Source organism: Neofelis nebulosa, chromosome 15 (genome assembly GCF_028018385.1).
Source record: "Neofelis nebulosa isolate mNeoNeb1 chromosome 15, mNeoNeb1.pri, whole genome shotgun sequence".
NCBI classification, from domain to species: domain Eukaryota; kingdom Metazoa; phylum Chordata; class Mammalia; order Carnivora; family Felidae; genus Neofelis; species Neofelis nebulosa.
Genome location: NC_080796.1, coordinates 74370677 through 74396208, shown reverse-complemented (window position 1 = coordinate 74396208; position 25532 = coordinate 74370677). Strand labels below are relative to the sequence as shown.

Below are 25532 nucleotides of genomic sequence, written 5' to 3'. Positions count from 1 at the left end.
ACGACTCCAAAACTGGAACTTCGTTTTTTTAATGTTTATTTATTTATTTTGAGAGAGAGACAGCACGAGAAGGGAAGAGGGGCAAAGGGAGAGAGAGACTCCCAAGCAGGTTCCGCACTGTCAGCAAAGAGCCGGACACGGGGCTCGATCCCATGAACTGTGAGATCATGACCTGAACTGAATTCAAGAGTAGGTTGCTCAACCGACTGAGCCACCCAGGTGCCCCCGGAATTCTGTTTAAATGCCAGAAAGGATTGTGCCATTACCTCTTCTCTTTTTAAGTTAGTGTGTAATAAATTTAAGTAAATATTATGACTTCTGCCTCTCTTCTCACTTTCTTAAACACTGCTATAGAAGAATGAATTCTGACAACTTACAAAATGACACAGACACCACAAGAAGCTGCAAGATAACAAAACCCAAATTTTTACAGGAGACTGAAAAGGATATTTCTCTTTCCACTAAAGGAAATGAGACTGGGAAATCTACAAAATTAATAACAAACATACTTATAAAATAATCAGGTGATCTCCACTCTATCCTCTTGGTAAGCTAAACAGAAGATTCTTCTATTGCAACAAAGTAAATTAACCCAGCACAAAATGTAATGCTTGTTGCGCTGTTGGCCTCATAGAACATAAGAAAAATCTCCAAGAATACCAAATGAGAAGAAAAAATGAGGCTGACCATAACAGGCATGGTTGCTCAGAGGGTAAATGCACCGAGCCATGGCCTCAAGGCCAAGTAGGGACCGCAGGAAAGGTATTAGGAACACACCTGAATTCCTGGCAAAGCAAATTCAGAGCTTCTCAAGGAAATCATCTTCCAATTAGGTTCCAAGTTCAACCACAGAGAAAGATGAACAAAATATAAATTTTATAATTAACCAGATGAATTCTAGAAAAAAAATCTGCTTTTCCCAAAATCACATTAAGTTTATAAATCAACAGGCAAGCGTGCAAGGAGCACTGTAAAACAAGAGTAATGAAGGAGTAGCCCTACCAGATATCAAATATAATAATTAAAAGTATCACAATGGCAGATAAACAGAAACATCAATGATACAAAATGGAAAATCAGACCAGATCTAAGTACACGTATCTCCAGAATATACTAAGTGGAAAAAAGCATGACAGGGAACAGTATGTGGTATGCCACTATTTATTTTTTATTGGGGGGGGGGGGGGGCGGGAGAGACATGTATTTGCTTGTATACACATAATATATTTGTGGGAGAAACCAAAGACACTGATGTTGGCATTTATTTCCCTGAAGATTCTTTATACCAATTTTGGTACCAAAACAACTATTTCTTTTTTTTTAAGTTTATTTATTTTGAGAGTGAGTGGGGGAGGGGCAGAGAGAGGGAGAGAATCCCAAGTAGGCTCAGTGCTGTCAGTGCAGATCCTGATATAGGGCTCGATCCCACAAACTGTGAGATCATGACCTGAGCTGAAATCAAGAGTTGGATGCTTAACCACTGAGCCACCCAGGCACCCCCCAAAACAACTAGTTCTTATATGGTGGTATTATTTTCCAAGTGTAAATGTAAACCTGAAAATACATTCAATATATAGATCAGTTTTCTTCATTTTGGTTGAGAAATGGTTATTCTGCTTAATCAGTTATCACAGATAGTATGGGGGTGGGGGGGTGGGGAGGGGAGGAGTCACCAGATGGCCCAGAAGGGGATTCCAAAATAGATTTACTCAGAGGGGGTAATGATGGTAACAGTATTTCATTGTTTCCTTTTTTTTGTCTTTTAAACTGTGAATCGTACAGTCCATTACCTAATCAAATAATATTTGCTGGTCCAATATCCACACTCTTACACAGGACATTTTTTATCCAGCTTCCCATGACCAAAATACCCCTTGCTATCTTAATTAGTTTCTGAATTCAGAGAGCAAGTTCAGGGTGAGGAGGATACGTGAAAATCTCTCAGACCTAAACACAGAAGCTAAAATGATAAAACCCTGAAAAAGACAGAGGAAGATCTTCAATACACTGGACTTGACAACAATTTCTTGGAAAGGACACCAAAAGCACAGGCAATAAAAGAAAACACAGACAAACCAGAGTTCATCAAAACTGAAAACGTGTGTGTGTCATAGGACACTGTCGAGAGTGACAAGACAGCCCACAGAATGGGAGTCAATATTGCCCAGTCTTAATTGCAGAATGTATAAAGAACCCTGAAAACTCAGCAACAAAAAAGCAGCACAATTCAAAACGTGCTGTACCAATTTCCACCAGCCATGTACCAGAGTGCTTGATTCTCCTAGATTCCTGCCAACTCTGAATCAGTAGTAGCAGTGGCAGAATGAAATTGCTCAGTTTGGCCAAAACGGAATACACAAGGTAAGTCTCAGAATTAATTAAAAACAAACCAAGTCCACAGCACGATATGTCAATTATACCTTAAAAATATGTATTAAATTAAAAAACTCTATTGAATAAATACATTAAAAATACATTAAATAAAAACAAAATTAGGACCCTTACGGTCTGCACTAAACTTTAAATAAAAGGCATTACAGCATCATCCTCTAATATTTTCTCAAAAGAATGAACTAAACTTCAAACCCCAGTTATTAATGTGCCAGTTCCTAAACAGGGAATTGACATTTTTAAAAACTAAGTGACATATTTGAATCCCTCTAAATAACAGAGTCCATGAGTAAACTACCAGAAATTTAACAATATGTCACACATTCAAGAAAAGGGAAAATTTCACTCACGGAACCGAACTTGGGTTTTGCTTCTAAAAATGACATGAACAGTTACAAAATTACATAAACAGTTAACAACCATTCAGGACTAATCATGACGGCAAGAAACTTATTTTTTCCGAGGGTCTTGTTTTTGCTCTCTGAACACTGATGAAATTCTTTTAAGAGATAAAATACATGATCTATATTTGTTTTTACTAGAAATGTAAGGCCTGATATTTGCTTTATAAGCAGCACTGACAAAAACTCAACTACTTTTGAAGAATCAAGGGGTAAATGTTTTGGTTGTGTTTGGTAAAGCCTTGCTTTAAAAAAAAATAAAACAAAGCCCTCAAGCTTTCTTAAGACTACCAAAGATCTCATAAAAGTCCATTCCCTCCTTGGCCAAGGATGCCTCATCTTTTCGGAGTCACGAACGGTCTACGAAGCTGGCAAGAGCTACGTAAAAATGCACCCAGACACACACAAAATTCTGCACAGACTGTCGCGTTGTGAGGGCAGTGACACACACCCGACACACCCTCCCAGGGATCAAGGGTTGTGAACTCCTACATTAGGCTATAAAAAGGAAAAGAGAATATTCCCAAGAACTATCACATGCTAGATACTTTATATAAATTCAATTCTTTATATAATCATTTAAGCTAGGCATTCATAATCCCACATTATAATTGAGAAGACCAAGGCTGAGTAAGAGAAAGCCAACTGCCTGTGTATAGTTTTTAAGCCAGGATTAAAATTAGGTTCTGAGTTCATAACCCATGCTCCTTCCACTACTTCCGAAGAACTAATTCAGAGGCTACGAATATATTCAACATCCTATGCTCAAGTAACTGTTGGAAAAATAAACACCTACCCTTCACTAGCAGCTCTGCTACCTTCCCTCAGAAACCACAGACTATATTCTACTACAAATAAGATCTGTGGATATAAACTACCCGTATGTTGAGAGTAAACACATACTGTGGGTGAAGTCACCTCAGTACAAAACCTCATCATTAGCATGTACTGTGAAACAAAACAAAACAAACTATAGAAAGATTACTCAAGACAATCATCCCGGGGACTTTTACAAGTCAGCTGCACCAGATAAACTCTAACACTGTTTCAAATAAAAAGGTCTAGATAAAAATCTTCTTCAATCAACCTTATGAAAATCCTTGAGGTCAAAAGGAACAGATAATATCTTCATTTCAGAGATGAGAAAAATAAGGCTCAGGATAGGTTAATCAACTTAGCTAAGATTCATCCGGTTCATTTTTTTTTTTTTTTCAAGAATTGGTACAATACCCATTTTTTTCCTGGCTTATAATCTTAACTCATTCACAGTTGATTTTATCAACAAAATATCCCAAGCTACCTTATATGTCTGTGATCTTCGAAGAATACATAGCAACTATTAAAAACTTCTGGATGCCATAGCAATTCGGAGAAGAACAAAAAGCCTGAATCATTATGGCTTCTGGTAACATGCAGGAAGCATGTGAATTTGATGTTAAGAAATTAACAGTGAAAATCAAGTTATTTCACACAGTCAGGATTATTCCAAAATCTTAAACCAATTCTTTCTACCTAGATCTATTGTTTTACTTACGTATGCATAACATTTAAATATGCACGTGGGCATATAGGTAGGTAGTATTGTAATCATTTAGCAGCACTGAACCTCGATTCCTTCCCTGTTAATCTGTCTATAGTCACACTGCTAGAAAAACAGGAAGGCAAGATTCAAATCTAGGTTTCCTAAACGCAAGCCCAATACACTTTCCAGTAAGCCCTGCAGGAGTAACGGTATGGGTGCGCCCAATTTACAACATTTGCCTACGAATACAAACAGTTACGCTATCATTCACGTCCCTAACAAGTCTCGCAGCCTGTTTTAGTCAAGCAAAACAGACTATTTGGGAATAACACTAGAGATGGAAATCAAACTTCCTGGGACACGTGTGTGAAGGGTGGAGGAATCCAGGGCTAGCCGCAGACCACGGATGGCTGGGAGCGGTACTCACCCGTTTTGAAGGACAGTGCTCGTTCTTCTCATCAGTCATCTTCCCACTTTTAAGTGCTTTCCTCGGGTGCTTGATGGTTGTTTTTATGGCAGGTCGACACACATAGTTCTCCAAGTTCTTTGGAGGTTTTTTAGTTCTCTTAGCCTGAAGGCCAATTTTCAATTTCAAGTTTCCCTCTGAAAAGTTTGTTTCTTTCACTGAAAACTGTTGCTGTGCATCAGTCAAACCATCCTCTTTCCCTGCTTCACTGTTTCTTTCCCGATTCCACTTGCGAAGGTCCTCTTCCTCTTTCGCGTTGTTCTCTGGCTCTCCTTCTCTCTTGCTGACCACTGTGCCAGTACCGACGGCAGAGGGACTCTTCCTTGAAAATCCTTCGGAGTCAGAACCCAATCCTAACATAGCAGTATTTCTAGGGTCCATCACAAGTGTATGTTATTGCCAAGGAAGCTTATGAAAAGTTTACAGAACTGTGTTCCATAAAAAACAGGGATCTCCAAAACTTGCAACCAGCATCTCTTTCTCTGCAGGACAGACCACAACAAAAATTCATCAGAACAGAGGCAACTATCAACTAACGTGAAAAATGGGTAAAAGGGGAGGGGGGAGGGGGGAGGGGGGACGAGGAGGTCAGGAAGAAGCCCAAGTCACAATTAAGACTAACCAAAATGCAGTGCCAAATACATGTAAACTGATTTATAAGTTTAAAATGTTAGAAGAAGCTTATTATTCCACAGGTATCACATACAAGCTATTGTGCTACACGTCGTGGTCTGAGTGCTCCGACCTTTTGTAAGGTTTTAGGCTTTGCAAAGGGTCAGGACTCTTAGGTTGGAATTATCTTTGCTGCTGGTGTACAATTCAGCTCTGAATTCATTCACTCCTTCATTCATTCAAAATATTTCTGAGCTCCTATCATGTGCCAGGCATTGTGCAATAACCTGGAAATACAGTGCTCAGGAGAACAGATCCAGCTCCTAAATTTACAGGCCTTATACTCTAGTGACAAAGACAAACATTAAACAAACAATGATACAAATGATTTATAACAATTGTTATAAAAACTTTGAGGGGCGCCTGGGTGGCGCAGTCGGTTAAGCGTCCGACTTCGGCCAGGTCACGATCTCGCGGTCCATGAGTTCGAGCCCCGCGTCAGGCTCTGGGCCGATGGCTCGGAGCCTGGAGCCTGTTTCCGATTCTGTGTCTCCCTCTCTCTCTGCCCCTCCCCCGTTCATGCTCTGTCTCTCTCTGTCCCAAAAATAAAAAAAAATAAAAAAAATAAAAAAAACTTTGAAAACCAGATAGTTAACTTTACAAGTTTTCCCATTAGCAAACAGTCAGGTGGCATGCCTTAATTCCCCAAACCCATAAAATATTTTTTCCAAATGCATAAAATGTTCAAATCAGCATGCCAAATTATTATTTTACAACAGATGTACACCTTACCTGAGAATCTGAATAGTCTACCCAGGGCAACCCCCTTCTCAGAAATAGTGAGCCTCAGGGAACCAGATTACCATACAACCAGAAGGCTAATGAATACAAAGCCAAAACAATTCACTACTTTTGAGGATTGACAGACTACATATAAGCACACAGCCAACTCAAGATCCAGAACAAGTATCTGAAAAAGAGAACACCCTATTCATTAGAACATTCCATTGATAAAGTAGAGTATTTCACAGTTTAAACTAGGTGCTTAAGACTTTTCTTTCCAACAAGATTGTAAGATTCTCAAGGATGAAGATCACAGAACAATTTGACAACTCCTACCAGAAATGCAAGTCAAATGCACAGCCCAGTGCCTGAGAACACAGCAAGGGTTCAAAAGAAGGTGCCAACAATTAATTACCACTAGTAACAGCAGGAGCACAACATTTTCAGCACTCAACAAATACTGGCCGACTGACTGACCTCTTCAGTTTGTTCCCACTCTCTTCATTCACAAAAGTGGCTGCAAGGGGAACCTTCCAATCAGCTCCCTCGGACAATTTTTGCAGTCTACCACCTCAAAGATGAACACTTCACAAGAGCTTCGAGACCTTTCATCATCGGGCTCTAACTATTCAAACTTGCTTATCCCAGTGATTGAGTCCACGCAGTTTTCCTTCCTGTCCCTAATAAGTCATGATCATTTCTGTTTCTGTGCCCTGTGCTTGCTTTCCCTCTAGAAGTACAAAGTGCTATCTTTGTACCTATCAGACCTGATCTGGATCCACTTTGGCCTTAATCACCACAAGTTTTGTGAATCGTCATACATTTCAATGCGGAAGTATTAATGTGCCTGATTAAGGAGCACCACTCTAAACATCACAGTGGAAGTAAGCCAATCTACAATATCTTACTCAAAGCAAAAAACAAACTTTTGGATGATGGTTTGTGGACTTAATGTTCTCACACCTACATTTAAGCCTGCACGGACCTGATCCTTCCCTGAATACCTATTATCAGTATGGGATCACACTTTGAATAACTGGCTTTTTTTTTTTTTTTTTTTCTTGCTGAACATTTGTCAACTCCACCCTCGAACAGGCTAGAGTAACGGCGTAAGCTTTATGAGGGCAGGGACCCCTTCTGGCTTGTTCCCCACTATATCCCCAGCACTTGGCACAATGTATAGCACATATTTCAGTACCCAATAAATAGGTGAATGGATGAATGAATTTTAAGGCCCCTATAGCTTCTAACATAATGTCTGGTATGTAGAAAATGCTTCCCCTTTTTTTATAGGAATTCGTCTTGTGTTGTATCAACAATCCTATATATGACTTTGTTCTTATATGTTTATTATATGTGTTCCACAGAGGTGGATTTCTATATACGCTTACTACAATATCCAGCATGAGCAACAGCTTCAAAATCACATCTTAACCTCTTCTGTCTCTGTGCCGTCCAAGCTGGTGTAAGGAAAACAATCATGCTCACTGACCTCACTTTACACTCCTAAGCACCAACCTCAACTGGACCCTCGGTGTAGCAAACCCGCTTCCCAAACCCAGCATCTCCTACACAGCGTCTTCAAGTCCTCTCCACCCTCACGGACTGTGCCTCCACTCTGATGATGGCAGTGGAAACAATCAGAAGAAAACTGCTACGAGGTCCCCCCAGACTGCATACCTTCGCACCTCCTGTGTCTGCTCCCACAAAGAGTCTGCCTTCCCTCCTATCATAATATACTTCCAACCCCTCCACTTGAGCACAAAATCCCACTCTCGCTGCCTTCTCAAGAGCACTATTCAGGCAACTATCCTCTTTCCCCTTGCATCATCTACACCTCACACTCCTCTGGCCGATGCCCATCAGCATGAAAACATACTACAGTATTTCTCATCTAAGAAATCTGCTCTTGACCCCGTATCCTCTACCAGCTTCCCATGTCTCTGTTCCCCCTTACAACTTTTTCAAAGGGCAGTCCAGACTCCCCACCTCCAGATCCTCCACTTTTCTCTGCAGTGCGCTGATCACACTTTCACCACTACCTCTCCACAGAAAACGCTGGTCAGGGTCACCACTGTGCTCCATGCTAAGTACACCCATCGGGTGTACTTAGGACCCTAGTCCTCTACTTGACCTAGCAACAGAAGGTGACTTTCGGGACCCCTCTCTGGATTCAACCTCAGTCTCCTTTGTCAGTTTTTTCTTTTCTCCCTGAACCTTAAACACTGGAGCATCCCAGGGCATACTCTTCCCTTCTCTATCTACACCCACCTGCTAAATGAGCAAATCCAATCTTTTGGTTTTAAATTATATCTAACACTATTGATTAATGGATCTTTTTTTTTTTTTTTTTGAAGTTTTTATTTCTTACAGAGAGAGAGGAGAGAGGAGCCAAGCAGGCTCCACGTTGACAGTGGGGAGGCTCAAAACCAGGAACTTTAAGATCATGACCTGAGCCAAAATCAAGAGTCGGACACTTAAGCAACCGAGCCACCCAGGTGTCCCAATTCACAAATTTCTATCTCCAGAGAGAGGCCAGCTGAGAAGACTGCCTCAAACTCCAGACTCCTGTATCTAAATGCCTACCTGACACATTGCCTGCATGTCTAACGGGTGCTGCAAGCTCAGGTGTCTAAAATCAATTTACCTTCACCCTCACTCCCCCTCCATCTGTCTTTCCCACTCTTCCTCATCTCAATAAACAACTCCAGCTGGAAATATTTGGACTCAAAATTCCTAATGATCCTTGCTTCCTTTTGCTAATGCCCCACATGTCCATTCAGTTGGCAAAGTCTTTTTTACCTCCGAAATACGTGTGGAATCCATTTCTCATCAATTTGACAGCTACCAATCAGATCCAAGTGATACCTGACCTGGACTCTTGCAAATGTCATCTAACTGGCTCCATTCCTCAGCCCTTTGTAACTCTCCACAGTCTTCTCAACTCAGCAGCAGGGTGATCCTTTTAATCAGATCATGTCACTCCCCTCCCAAGGGCTTCCCGTATCACTCCAAGTGGAACCAAAGTCCTTACAATGGTCTAAAGGCCCCATTTACTCTGCCAGATAAACCCCTCAGCTTCTTTTCCATCTCTTACCAACCTCCCCACGTAGTTCTGAGAAGGGGGTCAGGGGCACAGGCCTCCTCCTTCTGTTTCTCAAAAACAAACTCGAACTACGCCTTTGGGAGGGCCTTGCATGTATCGTTCGGTCTGACCAGAACACTCTTTCCCACGATAACTGCACACCTTGCTTCATGGCTTTGCCTAAATGTCACCTTATAGAGCAGGCGCTCCCCGACAATCCTTTATGAACACACCCACTGTCCTCTTCTGACATTCTGTCCTGTTTTATTTTTTCTCCACCACTCTTCTCACCGCCTGGTGTACAACGCATTTCTTTACTGTTGATATCTTTCCATGGGAATGTCAAGTCCACCAGGAAACAGATTTTTGTCAGTTTAGTTCAATGTAATGTCCTACACCTAGAACTGTACCTGGCATATAGGAGGTGTTCCATAAATATTTGAATTAATTGCATGTCTTATATAGGATGTATCTTATTGGCTTTAATTTGTTCCTTTTCTAGTTCTCTTCCCCACTTCCTTCTTCTCCTTTTTAAATTTTTTTAATGTTTATTTATTTTGGGGGGGAGGGGCAGAGAGAGAGGGAGACAGAGGATCCCAAGCAGGCTCCAGGCTCTGAGCTGTCAGCGCAGAGCTCGACATGGGGCTCGATCCCACAAATCGTGAGGTCACGACCTGAGCTGAAATCAAGAACTGGAGGCTTCACTGGCTGAGCCACCCAGGCACCCATGTTGTTGCTGTTTAAGTCTTCTTGTTTCTTAATCTTTAATACCCATCCTGGGTTTCATGTTACTAGTGAACTGACAGACTTGCTATGTATGTTTTTGGTTAGTTATGAAACCAAATCTGTTCTAGAATAAAAACAAATAATGTACACAAAACAACTGTGTTTATATTCACTACTCACAAGTACACACATTTAAAAATTTCCCTATAATTGTTCTTTATAATGAAAGAACTCCAGAAGTCTTAATATGTATTTATAAATGTGAGGCAGAATTTCAGTGTTTCTTCCAAACAACTCAAAAGCATTTCTTACCAGCACTTAATTCATTTTTAACACATTCCAGAGAAGGGTTTGGAGAGCATGATTCTCTTCATTTTAAAACGGAAAAACTGAATCCAAGTGACACAGATTATATAAACAGCAGAATATCAACTAAGCTAAAAAAGGACTTGAAAACAATGATCACTACCCTAGAAATGTATGTAAGAACAGAGAAATACTGTTTCCCTCACTTGATCAAAGAGAAAAAGAATAGCATGCCTAAGGGCATATTCTGTGAATCCACTTAGGCAGTGAGCCTGGAAAAGCATGATTGGCAAACCCTATACACCAAATTTAAGTGTTTCTAGTAAAGATAGATCCAAATTCTGAAGATACTTCGCAGCAAAGAATGTTTTTTATCGGCTAAATGTAAACTGCTTAAAAACCAGTCCCTACAGAATGCTGATTTTAAACTTTCAAAGCAGTGTTCTTGGTGAATGATACTCTGTCGCAAAGATTTTGGAAAGGTATTTACACAATCTAGGTTCTCCATCCAGGGGCAAGGATGCCATGTTGTCACACAATATACTCTGGTTCACACTACAATGTATTAATAGAGAAACACAGAACTAATAAGGCTGCTAGAACCTCTTCACTCTAAGAGGCAAATTCAACGTTCACATCACATGCAAATTTGGGATTGAAAGTATGTCTTCAAATCACTGAGACCATCCAGAACAGTCTAGTCCAAATTCAAGGGAAGCTAACACTAAATCTATAGCATGAAGCTCTTTTGCCTCAATCATTTTAGCTGTGAACAAACTTTTTAGAAGATTGCTAATTATATTAATAGGATATAAACATTCTATCAACACAAAGTATGATAATCTAACAGCATGTCAGATACCTATAAATTTACAAAGTAAATCACATTTCACAGTGATTTATGAATGTCCTATTGCTGTACATTCTGCAATATGACAATACCCAGGCAAGCAAAACAGATACAAAATTTCCACACAGGAACTAATCAAACTTGTTTTTACCACCACACCCTATTCCCTCTATAAAGTGACCAGTGCCTACTCACCCACACCCCCCATACTAATCTCACATCCAAGTAACAAACAATGGATCCGACAAAAATACACAAATTCACTGTTAATACAATGCTCTGGTCTGTGAGATACTACACCATTAGGGAAAACAATTCCACTAAGTTTGGAGACTGTCTTATGTAGATACCTTGTCTATCATGAGAGCCGGAAGGGAATCGACACACTTTGATAAACACTATTTAGCAAGGCAATATAAAACCAACTACGCAGTTTCTAAATACTACAAATATTGAGTCCTTACAGTGTATTCAGCACTAGTTACATAAAAAAATTTACCAAGCTCTTAACACATGAGAAGTCCTGTGCTAATGTGCTATATAGATGATCTCGTGTAAGCCTCGCCATGAGGTAGTTACTATTATTATTCCCTTTTCAGGGATGAAAAAACAAGCTAACAACCAATAAAAGGTTGAACCCAGGTCTGTCTGACTCCTCTTAAATACCAAGTTATGCTGCCTCCCAAAGATCATTTTTGTTCCTGCCCTGACTACCCCTCTCTGCTACACCTGGCATATACTTGGTGTGTGAAATCCCCTCTTATCTTCCATGGTCACACATTCCAGGGGCTCTCCATCTACCTCTGTGATCATTATACCACTTTCTTTATGGATTCATCAATCTTAACCTATCCCTTCATTCAATATTTAGAGAACCTCAAAATAGGTTTTGGGAATTGTGACACCCACCGTAGATACGGTTGTAAGTAATATGATACGGTCCTAGGTCTCGTGAACTTTACATTTTGGAGGGGGAGGCAGATAAATGACTAATTATGCAATAACAACTTATGATAAATGTGAAGGTACTAACTTTGTGAGCTAGCTTATCAAGGAAACTTGCAGGGACAGGGAATATAATGTTAGAAAAACAGCTAACTTTAATCTGAAACCCAATCTACTTGCCTGAAATAGCCAGGCAAAATGTGGAGGTAAGTATGTTCCCAAATTAGAGAACAGTATGTGTAAAAAATCCCTGAGATTTGTAAAGATTAACAGCAGATACACCAAAGGGGGTGACAGCACAAAACAAAAATGGAAAGATAAATGAAAATAGCTTGCAAAGAGCCTTGTTGGGCTATATTAAGGATTTGGAATCCAAAAAGAAACTCTAAGCAGGAGAGTAACAAGATAAATTTACATTTTAAGAAAACCTCTCCGCCTGCTGTGGAAGAAAGATTAGAAAGACAGCAAAAGTTGATTCTGGAACACCAGTTATTAGAGAGGTAGCACTGAAAATTAAAAAAAAAAAAAAAAAAAAAAAAAATGGATGCATTGAGACATACTGCAGAGGTGTTAACGGATTTGATTTGTTCACCAGAGGCAGGAACAGAGGGAGAGAAGTGAAGACTGAAGCAAGTGGTGGTACCACTGAGACATCCCATCGCAAATACTTACCGAGTGCCCATCGTGGACAAGAACTGGGGGTAGGGCAGGGCACAAAACACAAAAACCCCTGCCCTCATGGGGCTGACATCACAGAAGTTGTTTGCCAGGATGAGACAGAAAGAGGATATTAAGAGTTCAATGAGAATGTTAAATGTCAGATGTCTGGGACACGCTGAAGTGGAAAGGCCAAGCTGCCAGCCCCGAATGCCCGCACGGGACACCTACGGAGAGAGTCAGTAGGACAACGCTATATAAATATATAATGGAGTTTTAGAAAAAAACGTTTTTAACTTGGGAAGAAAGGTAATTTATCTGAACTCTCTCTAAAATGTAAGAATAACTTTTCTTTCTTTTTAGGTAAGTACACTTACCTGAAATTACCGCATTAGCTCAAAATAAGTAAAGTCTAGTTTGTCTCATCTGTGATCATGTCTTCTCTGTGGTCTTTATCAAACACACTTAGAGACTGTAATCACTGCTCTGTTTCTCAACAGTAAAAAAACAGATATAAATGAACTATAGAAGATTTAAAAAAATTACAGCACACTATGTATCTTTCTCCTGGCTTTCATGCTCTTACAATGCTTATAGATGACCGGCCTATTTCTTAGGACCTACCACCCCAGCTAAGTGAGCACAGTGCCACCAGTGGCTCGTCAGAAACGTGGCAGTCACCCTTGACTCCTCTCACTCTCCTACTCCCAACGCCAACCTGCCACCAAAACTCGTCAGTTCCACATAAATAATGTTTGATCACACCCGGTTCTAAGTCCACTACCGTCCACAACAGCAGATCTGACACAAAGCAGGGCAGCTTCCCACCTTCCCTGCGTATTTAACCTTGTTCCCCCCCATCCCTTCTCTAAGACGTGGCCAGAAATATAACTTTTTTAGAATTTTTATTTATTTTGGGGCACCTGGGTGACTCGGTTGAGCATCTGATTTTGACTCAGGTCATGATCTCACACAGCTTGTGGGTCTGAGCTCGGTGTTGGGCTCTGTGCTGACAGCTCAGAGCCTGGGACCTGCTTCAGATTCTGTGCCTCCCTCTCTCTCTGCCCCTCCCCTGCTCATGCTCTTGGTCTCAAAACTAAATACGCACTCAAAAAAAATTAAAACTTTTAAAATACATTTTTATTTCTTTTGAGAGAGCATGCACATACATGCAAATGCGCAAGTGGTGAAGACGCAGAGAGAGAGACAGGGAGAGGGAGAGAGAGAAATCCTAAGTAATCTCCACACTGTCAGCGCAGAGCCCAACATGGGGATCGATCCCGTGAATCATGAGATCATGACCTGAGCCAAAATCAAGAGTCAGATGCTCAGCCGACTGAGCCACCCAGGCACCCCCAGAAATAGGATTTAAAAATAATCTGATTATGTCATTTCCCTGCTAGACCAAGGGAGATCTTAAGTGCTCGTGTAGCATCTGTAAGTCTCTTAACACTCATCATCCTAGTAAGTTATGTGCTTTTGGTAAGTTACATGCACAATACCCAGATTTTCCACTATAGCATTTGTTCCATGAGAATAAGAATCCTGACTGCTTTATTTCCTGAAATATCCTTAGCAAAGTACCTGGAACATAAAAGGTATTCAATAAATATCTACTGACTGAATAAGCAAACATACGTATTGCTGTATTTTAAGTTACGTATATAGACAATGACTAAAAGACAGCAGAGTGAAAATGAAAATATTAAAGAATTGGCATTTTCTTTAAATATCATATAATCTTATACTGTTATTACGATTTAAAAAATAAACACTGTATATCGCCATATAATTTGCTCTTCAGAAGTAAAAGGGTAAGCAGTATACTAAATGGCTTAAGATATTTTATACTGAATCACTGATATTACATAAATCACTGAAATCACAAAAAGCTAGAACATCTTCATAAAGATAAAATTTGAACTGTGCTCCTAAATAATTTATACACCATAAACAACACTTACAGAGTTGGATAAAGCTTTCTTTACTCAACTACAGAACATTTCATTTAAAAGAGTGTGACAACCACCAATAACTTCTAACTTTCAAAGCACTAATCACCAATAAATCCAGCTATTTTCACACTTATGTACTGTATATAGTTCTTAAATTTCAAGATGCCAGAGATTTAAAAAGGGTTTATGAATCATTGACCACATTTTCAGGAGAAATTTTTTTTTAACCATTACCACAATAAATATAATAATCAACTGTGTTATTTCCTAATTTTGGAAACATTAAACTGGGAGGAAAGAGTGTGTCTCATGAACAAGGAAATACTATATTATAGCAACAAACTAATTCTAGAAAGTCAAACCAGGAAAGTAAAATAGAAGACATAAATTACAAATAGTTAGCCACAAGGGGAAAATACATACAAAAAGCATTCCCAAAGCTAAATCCTGGGGGGAAAAATAATACTATTATACAGATAATCTAATCAAACCTTGCTTAGCTCTTCCTGAGAAGTAGAGTTAACAATGACTCAATTATATAAGCTCAACTCTGTTTTTTTAAAAAAGATGGGATGGGGAGCACTTAGCTGGGTCAGTCGATGGAACACACAACTCGATCTCAGGGTTGGGGTTCAGAGATTACTTAAAAATAAAATCTTTTTTTTTTTTTTTTTTTTTTTTTTTTTTTTTTACGGTGATTCATTTTTGAGAGACTGAGCATGAGTGAAGGAGGGGCAGAGAGACAAGGAAACACAGAATCTGAAGCAGGCTCCAGGCTCCAGGCTGTGAGTAGAGCCCAATGTAGGGCTCGAACCCATGAACCGGGAGATCATGACCTGAGCTGAAGTCATACACTTAACCAACGGAGCCACCCAGGCGCCCCTAGAAATAAAATCTTTAAAAAAAAAAAAAAAAAAAAAAAAAAGTGGGATGGGGCTGTAGTTGCAAGGAATATATAGGGATGGTGATGCCTATCCCTAGAGAATTCTAAAATGGCAACAGGAGGGAAGAAAAAGTTACATCAGATTTTCCCATAAATGAATTGTTACATTTGGACAAGGGTTAGGGGCTGTGAACTCAGGCCAATGCATGTGGTTTTACATTAAACAAAGGAGTCACTTCAAAAGAGCACCATTCATATTGTAAACATCTTCCATTTGTTTTTCATAAAAATTTTCTTCGGAGAAATGAGTAGGAATGTGAGAGGGTGCAGACACTTTGGGAAACAGCCTGGCAGTTCTTCAAAAGGTTAAACAGAGGCACCACATGGGCCAGCAAGTTCACTGCTACGTATATACCCAAGAAAAATGAAAGCATACGTCCACACAAAAACGTGTACACAAATGTTCACAGCAATGTTATCCAGACAATGGAATGTGAGTCATCCATGAAAAAGAATGAAGTGCTGGTACATCCTATGATGCAGACGAACCCTGAAAATTGATGCTAAGTGAAGGAAGCCAGTTCCAAAAGACAACAAATTACAGAATTCCATTTATGTGAAGTGTGCAAAAAAAGGCAAATCCATAGAGACAGAAAGTAGACTAATGGTTACCTAGGGACGGGGGAAAAAGGGAAGGCTGGGATGGAGCGACTGCTAACGGGCACCAAGATCAAATTTTCTAAAATCAGGTGGCGGTAATGGTTGTACAACTATGCGAATATACCAAGAACCACTGAATTGTACACTTTATTATTATTATTTTTTAACGTTTATTTATTTTTGAGACAGAGAGAGACAGAGCATGAACGGGGGACGGGCAGTGAGAGAGGGAGACACAGAACCGGAAGCAGGCTCCAGGCTCTGAGCCATCAGCCCAGAGCCCGACGCGGGGCTCGAACTCACGGACCGCGAGATCGTGACCTGGCTGAAGTCGGACGCTTAACCGACTGAGCCACCCAGGCGCCCCTGAATTGTACACTTTAAATCAGTGACTTGTACAGAACATGAAATATATCTCAATGAAGCCATTTAAAAATTTTCTGGCAGATCAAAATAAGGTATCTCAAGGAAGAGGTTCCTTTCCTATTTTGCATAAAAATGAAATATGGGCTAGAGGCAATCTTGTAAAACTCTTTTCAATCAACAGCTTTCAACATGGCAACAAGCTTATTTATTTGACATATGTTGCTACATGTTGACCTAATTGGCTATTCATATGGAGAAAACAAACTTAGACCCATTATATACAAAAATAATTTCTTCATAGATTTAATAGCTATGTGAAAAATAAAAGTACTTGAAAAATATTTGTGAATATTTCTATAGCCTGTAATAGAGAAGAAAATTTTTTTAAGTTTATTTATTTTGAGAAAGAGAGAGTGCACCCACGCATGGGGGAGGCGCAGAGAGAGGGGAAAAAGAGAATCCCAAGCAGGCTCTGCACTGACAGTGCAAGCCTGATTCAGGGCTCTGACTCACAAACTGAACAGTGAGATCATGACCTGAGCCAAAACCAAGAGTCAGACACTTAACCAACTGAGCCACCCAGGCGCCCCGGTAGAGAAACCTTCTTAAGCAATTCAAGAGACTAGAAGCCATTAAGGAAAATACTGACAGATCTGATGATATAGAAACTCTATAGATCAGTATGTAAGAGCTACTCTACAAAATAGTAAATAAGAAACAATATACGAGAGATATGCATAAGCAATCACAGAAAAGATGGAAATAATCAAGTTGAAACAAAATGAGGCAGCACATCACTAGCAGTCAGGGAGGTGTGAATTAAAACAAGGTATTTTTCACTCTTCAGTTCGGTTGCATTCAATTTTTTTAATGTTTATTTATTTTTGAGAGAGACAGACAGAGTGGGAGCAGAAGAGGAGCAGAGAGAGAGAGAGGGGGAGACACAGAATCTGAAAGAGGTTCCAGGCTCTGAGCTGTCAGTGCAGAGCCTGATGCAGGGCTCGAACTCATGAGCCATGAGATCCTGACCTGAGCTGAAGTAGGATGCTCAAGTGACTGAGCCACCCAGGCGCCCCAAGTTCGGCTGAAAGTTAAAATTCTGATAACTAATTCCAGCAAAGTATACAGGAAAATACACACTAGCAGCCACCATCATTTTGGAAAGCAGTATTTATAGTGTCCGTGACAATCTAAAATTTTACATACTCTTGGACTTCAATAGAAATTCTACTTTTGAGACTCTATCATAGAAAAACAAATGCACTAATAAATGATTTATTACAGCACTGCTTAATGTGGCCACACACACACACACACACACACACACACACACACACACTACATATATATATATATATATATATATATATATATATATATATATATTCACACACACACACACACACCCGAATTATAGAACTCTGTCTGCTATTTTTAAGCAAAAGTGCAAGCATGATCTTCTATGTATAAAGAGTAGGAAAAAAATCCTATGTATTTGTATGCATACAGAAATAAGTACGGATGATTATACCCTAACTGACAGCACTGGTAACTTTTGGAGGAAATGTTTAGAAGTAAAAATAATATAAAGTTATATATATTTTTTCTCAACTTACTGTAAAATTTCTATTAGCTTCACAATTAAACAAAAATCCAATAAAAACATATTTTTAAAAGAGAGGAAACATACATAGCCACCCTACACACATACCTCTCAAAGTCTTGCTGTTGTTTTGTTCATATCTACATGACACTGAACAAACTGACCCAGTTAACTGTGGGCATACTTTCTGACCCCATTATTCCAATACTGACTAGTTATTTTCTTAAAACATTCCTCTCCTGTGTTTCCATTCAACAGACGACCACTCACTACACACATCTCTACCTTTTTATTATTTTATTGTGGTAAGAACGCTTAACGTGAGATTTACCCTCTTAAATGCTCAAGTGTAAGCTACACTGTTGTTGACCACAGGCACAACGTCATGCAGCACAGCACACCTCCAGAGCTTATTCATCTTGCTTGACTGAAACTACAAAGTTGATAAGGAGTTCTCCATTTCCCCCACTCCTAACTACATACCGCCTCAAACTGCATCACCATCCTTTCTTTCTTAAGGGAGAAAAAAAGGTAAATTGGACTTTGTAAAAAAATACCAACTTCTGTTAGTCAAAAGAAGCCACATGAGAGTGAAAAGGCCCCACACGGGATGACATCATCTGTAGCGCCTACATCGGAGTAAAGGACTGCATTCAGAACATGTATTAGGAGGGTACTTCACAAAAAAGATATCCCAACATCCAACAAGCACTAAAAGATGCACAGCCTCACCAATAATCCCAGAAATGCAAATCAGTAAACACCGCAAAATACTATTACCCACTAGAATGCTAAAATTAGCAAGAATGACACCAAATGTTGGTGAGGATGGGGAACAAATGGAACAAGTATACACTACTGGTAGAGCTATAGAGTCATACAACCAACTGGGACAACTGACCGTATTTACCAAAGACACAAATATGCTCACCCTGTGGCCCAGCAGTTCCACTCCTAGGTATACACCAAAGAGAAATGAGGGCTCAATGTTCCCCAAAAGGGGGGAGGTGGCCAGGTAAGGCTTCACAGCATCAACTTGAACTGTCTCAGAAGATGGGTAGGTGTTGTCTAAGCTGCCGGGCACTGGGAGGAACACGGAAGTCATGGAGACATAAACGCACTGAGTTGGGGAATGGTGGCGTTTCCAAACAGCTGAAGCCCAAGGGTAAGAGACTCAGCGAGACACAAAGCTCAAGAACTACACAGGACCTTGAAGAAAGTGCTGAACTGTCTGTTCTGCCAAGGGACACGGCCAGGTTTGGATTTAGAAATTACATTCAGAGAGCTGTGTGTGATGTAGCTGGGGAAGCTAGGGAACTGTAGCCAGGAAGCCAGTCAGGGAGGGGCACCGACAGATAATGATCACTTTGCTGCCATTTCACCCATTCCGAAGAATAGTTTTCTTAAACCCAGCCTGCCATTCTAACACTGGCATGTTACTTTAACTGATGATTCTCCAGAAATCACTGTATCACCAAAATGGTGAAGGGAAAATGAAGGTGGGCAGATGACAGATGGTCTAGCAATGAGTTACTTAAACCATTCTCCAACCACCACTGTCCTTACAGGAGTTTATTTCGTTTTTAGGAGCAATCTCTGTTGAGAAACAGGTAAATAATGCAACTGTCACCCCATAACATTCATAATTAAGAGGCCTATGAAATAAGGGATGGTGGCCCAGAAGCAAAGTAAACTCCCAACAATTATACAGCGAAAAATTTATCTGTGTATGTGTACTCCAGAAAAGGGCACAAAGATTTCATTATATTCTTTTTATTTAATGTTTATTTATTTTTGAGAGAGAGACAGAGAGACAGAGCACGAGTGGGGGAGGAGCAGAGAGAGAGGGAGACACAGAATCCAATGCAGGCTCCAGGCTCTGAGTTGTCAGAAACACAGCCCGATGCGGGGCTCGACCTCACAAACCGTGAGATCATGACCTGAGCCGAAGTCAGACGCTCAACCGACTGAGCCACCCAGGCGCCCCAGATTTCATTATATTCTTAATGGGGCCCTAACTACTACCGCCAGCAAACAAATTATGATCCTATTTTTGAGGCCAGCTCAAAGATAAGGTACAGAATGGATGCCCATGAAACTAGGAAATGGCCACTTTAACCATTTAAGTTGTAAGCCTCAGTTTCCAGATTTTGTGGAACAGAGTCACCTAGAAATATTTTTCGAGGCTTATTGGAATCCCAAATCATATTACTATCTTAAGCATCTCAGTTCTACTTAAGAAGATCACCTCTAAACTACCTGGAAATTTTTGGTAGTTTTTTTTTTTTTTTTAAATGTTTGTTTATTTTGAGAGAGAACAGGCAGAAGCAGGAGAGGAACAGAGAGGGGGGAGAGGGGGAGAGGGGGAGAGGGGGAGAGGGGGAGAGGGGGAGAGGGGGAGAGGGGGGGGGGGAGAGAGAGAGAGAGAGAGAGAGAGAGAGAGAGAGGGAGGGAGGGAGAATCTCAAGCAGGCTCCACACTGACAGCACACAGCCCAATATGGGGCTCGATCCCAAGAACCATGAGATCATGACCTGAGCCAAAATCAAGAGTTGGACACTTAACCAACCGAGTTACCCACGTGCCCCGGTAGTATTTTTGCATGGACACTATTTACCTGGAAGAGAAGTGGTTCTATAATACACACAACTGATGATTCTGACTTTGGGAAAAAGAGATTACACGTGATGGACCCTTAATTCTCCGATGAGCTCTACAAAACTGCAACAAGATGTCAGATAAACCCTGAGGAATCCATTATTAACAATGTTTCTCCCCTCAACGTTCTGGGATTAATTTCTCTTCCTGGACTGACAAAGTCCAAAACTACTGGCCTTTGAGGCATAGCGCCAATGCAACAGATGGGCTCTACACTTTCCTAATGGTAGAAGTGGACTGTCAAGTGTGAAGTCATGTTCTTCAGCAAGAGAGCATCCGTTTCCTGCAGTAGCTAAGAGGAATTCTGATAGAGTCTTAAATCAACAACACAAAACAACCTATATGCTGTGACTGCCTTTATCTGTAATTTCTATTATTTTCCATTTCTGACACCTCAAATACATTTAAATTTTTTTTAATGTTTATTTATGTCTGAGACAGAGACAGAGCATGAGCAGGGGAGGGGCAGAGAGAGAGAGGGAGACACAGAATCCAAAGCAGGCTCCAGGCTCCGAGCTGTCAGCACACAGCCCGACGCGGGGCTCGAACTCACAGACCGTGAGATCATGACCTAAGCCAAAGTCAGACGCTCAACCGACTGAGCCGCCCAGGCGCCCTGACACCTCAAATACATTTAAACAGGTCCCTACCCAAACTCAGAAAATGTCCCAAAATATGCAGTAAGTCAATCTAAACAGCATTAAACCCCTTAATACTTTCAAGTATACTTCCAAATATACATGTATTCTAGGATACTAGATGTGTTGGCTCAGTTAAGTCCACAGATGAAAACCTAGCTTCTTTAAAGGAAGGTTTAACAATGCCCAGTGATAGACCAAATAAGAAAACAGGAGGCAGCTTGATCCTTACTCTGTAAATTTTCAAAGCTAGAAATTGTTATCATGTGAATGGGTAAGAAGCTTCCAGTTTTGTTTTTTTTTTTTTAAGTTTATTTATTTTGAGAGAGACAGAGAAAGTGAGTGGGGGAGAGGCAGAGAGAGAGGGACAGAGAGAGGATTACAAGCAGGCTCCGTGCGCTCAGCACGGAGCCCGATGTAGGGCTCAAACTCACGAACTGTGAGATCATGACCTGAGCTAAAACCAAGAGTAGGACACTTAACCAACTGAGCTACCAAGGCGCCCCTTTAGTTGTTTCAACTCAACACAGGGCTCGGACTCAAGACCCCAAGGATCCAAAGCCGCCCACTCCTCTGAGTGAGCCAGCCAGCACCCCCAAACTTCATTATTTCATAAGTTTGTAATTGCTTTACTCTACGTTGACCTCCACAATGGATACTTAGGAAGGTAATGACCATTCTGACCATCTTTTCAGAGCAATCCAGTAAAAACAGGCACTATGGTTTTTAGTTTCATATGAGTATTCTGATCTCTGCAACACAATCCAAGAGCTATTCAACAGATGGAAAATAATTTAGTTCATTAGCTATTTTATTTTTGTCTCTATGTCTTTACCAGTTAGTACTTGCTGGGTTTTCTGAAGAAAGTATTACTCCTAAAATTATCGAATGATTCTTTCAGCCCTGGCATTATTAAATGCCTCTAAATGTCCAGAACACCCCACAACTCACTCTAAGAACTTCACTCACTCTCCAGGTGATCTCATCAAGTCCCATGGTTTTAAACAGTACCTCTACACTGATCAACTACCAAATCTGTATTTGCCACAATCCCGAGACTTATATACCAAATTGCTTACTCAGTATCTCAACTTGAAACATTTGATAGAAAACGTGAAGTCAGTATGTCCAAGTCAAATTCTTAATTTCTGCACTCCTGCAACCTGCTTCCTCCAGTGTGCCCAACAGTGAGGCTATCGTGGGAGTCAATCTTAACTACTCTTTGACTCAGACCTCACAGCCAATCCGAGTTCTCATTCCCCACCTTTAAAAATATGTCTCAAATCTGGGGGCACCTGGGTGGCTCAGTTGGTTAAGCGTCCAACTTCAGCTCAGGTCATGATCTCACAGCTCGTGAATTCGAGCCCTGCATCAGGCTCTGTGCTAACAGTTCAGAGCCTGCAGCCTGCTTCAGATTCTGTGTCTCCCTCTCTCTCTGCCCCTTCCCTCTCTCACTGTCTCTTTCGCTCTCAAAAATAAACATTAAAAAAAAAAAAAAGTTAAAAAAAAAAATAGATCCCAAATCCATCTCCCTGAAAATACCCTCGTTCAACTCACAGTCATCTCTTAACTCAAATATCACAACGGCTTAAATGGTCACTCTGGTTATATCACTCTTGCTTTTCAAAGTGTATACATTAGATCAAGTTATCTCCCTACTCAAAACCTCCCAACAGGTTCCTATCAAATCTAAAATAAAACCTACACACTTGGTCAAGTTTTTTAAGTGTCTACATTATATAGCCCCTGACTACCTCTTCTACTTATTTCCTATCATTCACCCCCACCTTGTTTACGCTGTTCTACCTCTTTCTCTTTTCTTTTTAATGTTTATTTATTTTTGAGAGAGACAGAGACAAACACAGAGCATGAGCAGGGGAGGGGCAGAGAGGCAGACACAGAATCCGAAGCAGGCTCCAGGCTCTGAGCCGTCAGCACAGAGCTTGACGTGGGGCTCAAAACAACAAACCGTGAGATCATGACCTGAGCCAGTCAGACGCTTAACCAACTGAGCCACCCAGGCACCCCTCTTCTTTCTTTTTAAATGTTTTTTATGTATTTTTGAGAGAGCGCAAGCAGGAGAGGGGCGGGGTGACAGAGGATCCGAAGCGGGCTCCGCATGGACAACAGGGAGCCCAATCAGAGGCTCAAACTCACAAACCATGAGATCTTGACCCGAGCTGAAGTCGGACACTCAACTGAGCCCCTCAGGCAGCCCTAGCCCTTTAGTTCTTAAACACACCAAACACACTACTGCCTCAGGGCTTATGCTCGTGCCCCAGACAGCTACATGGGGATCTCACATCACACAGGTCTCTGCTCAAGCATCACTGCCTGAAGGGACTTCCCCAACCACCCCCCATCTCCTTACTTTATTTTCCTTTATAACACCTAACATGAAAATGCTGTGACATCACACCCATTTGTTTAACATCTGTCTTACTAGAAAGTGAGCACCATGAAAGCAGTTTTGTTTTTTTTTTTAAGTGTTCTCTATACCCACGTGCGGCCTGAACTCAAGACCCCGAGATCAAGAGTCAAATGCTCTACCAACTGAGCCAACAAGTTGTCCCTGAAAGCAATGACTTTTACTTGTATTCACTGCTGTATCCCCGGGGCTTAGCACAGTATCTGAGATGATGTAAGTATACAATTAATACTGACAGAATGAAAGAGTATGTATTCTTTGTTAGAAATGCTGGTTTCAGTTTTTATTTGACTCTGAATGGAAGACTTAATCCACTGATATCCCAGAGGACTAAATGTCCAATGGACTGCTTGGATAAAACACAGACACACAATAAGGATCCTCAAGAGGAAGAGATTTTTTTTCCTAGACCTGACTTGCCCTGGCATAAAATAATCATACCCCAAGACATTCTTTCAGAAATCTCCACTACACCTTGCTTGGACCACATGTAATATGATGGAGCAGCACATACTACAGCAGTACTGATCTTGTTCTGGAAAAGGAAAGTTAAAATACCCAAGGACCTTATTTTGTTCATTCATCACCGTATCCTAGTGCCTGGCACACAATAAGCACTCACTAAATATACGTTGGTCCTGTTTCTGAATGAAATTAGGTGGTTTAGTGAAAACAATGGGTTCTGCTTTAGAAGGATACACTGGCCTCCTAAAAAAACAAAGTGCTGGTCAGCTTTAAGAAGAGAATTGTCCTAGGGGCGCCTGGGTGGCTCAGTCGGTTAAGCATCCGACTTCAGCTCAGGTCACGATCTCACGGTCCGTGAGTTCGAGCCCCGCGTCGGTCTCTGGGCTGATGGCTCGGAGCCTGGAGCCTGTTTCCGATTCTGTGTCTCCCTCTCTCTCTGCCCCTCCCCCGTTCATGCTCTGTCTCTCTCTGTCTCAAAAATAAATAAATGTTAAAAAAAATAATTTAAAAAAAAAAAAAGAAGAGAATTGTCCTAACTAAACCCAATTCAGTTCAAAGACTTAAGGCTCTCTGCCCCAAAAACTTCACACTTCAGTGAAGATATATTCCTGTGCACTGTGGAGAGAATCCTTGATTTGGTAAGAAGCAGCAGCCAAACACAAAGCCTAGTCTGGGGGTGCCTGGCTGGCTCGGTCAGTAGAGCATGCGACCTCTAATCTCGGGGTTCGAAGTTCGAGTCCAACATTGGGTGGAAATTACTCAAAAATAAAATCTTAAAAAAAAAAAGCCTCGCCTGGAGTTAAGTGGGAAAACATAAAAGTAGAATCCATACGTAAGGGAAATAAGATAAACTGAGAATTAGAAAAAAACATGTATATGTGTAAGGAAGTTGTTTAATACACTTTCAAAAATGTGTTTTGCATAGTCTTACCTCCTATAGGCAATACACATAAGGGAGGTCATTTGCTTTGCTAAAAAAATTTCTCTTTTCAGGAAATAAATAAGAGAAATTAATACTAACAGCAAATCTACATTATGCACCTGCTGTACAACATAGATTACGCTAAGCACTTTACACACATTACCTAGTACAATCTTTCCACAATCCTATGCTATAAGTATTATCGTCATC

The 25532-nt window shown here is 40.6% G+C and overlaps 1 protein-coding gene across 9 annotated transcripts in view; it reads right to left on the bottom strand.

The window, feature by feature from the left end:
* The window catches only part of ASH1L (ASH1 like histone lysine methyltransferase), a 193199-nt gene that overhangs the window by 158571 nt on the left and 9096 nt on the right, over nucleotides 1–25532 (bottom strand). For all 9 annotated transcript variants that reach the window (XM_058701884.1, XM_058701891.1, XM_058701885.1 and 6 more), the window contains exon 2: nucleotides 4742–5262. In XM_058701884.1, coding sequence (XP_058557867.1) covers nucleotides 4742–5161 — 420 coding nt within the window. In that variant the 5' untranslated portion in view covers nucleotides 5162–5262. The remainder of the gene's footprint in view (nucleotides 1–4741; nucleotides 5263–25532) is intronic.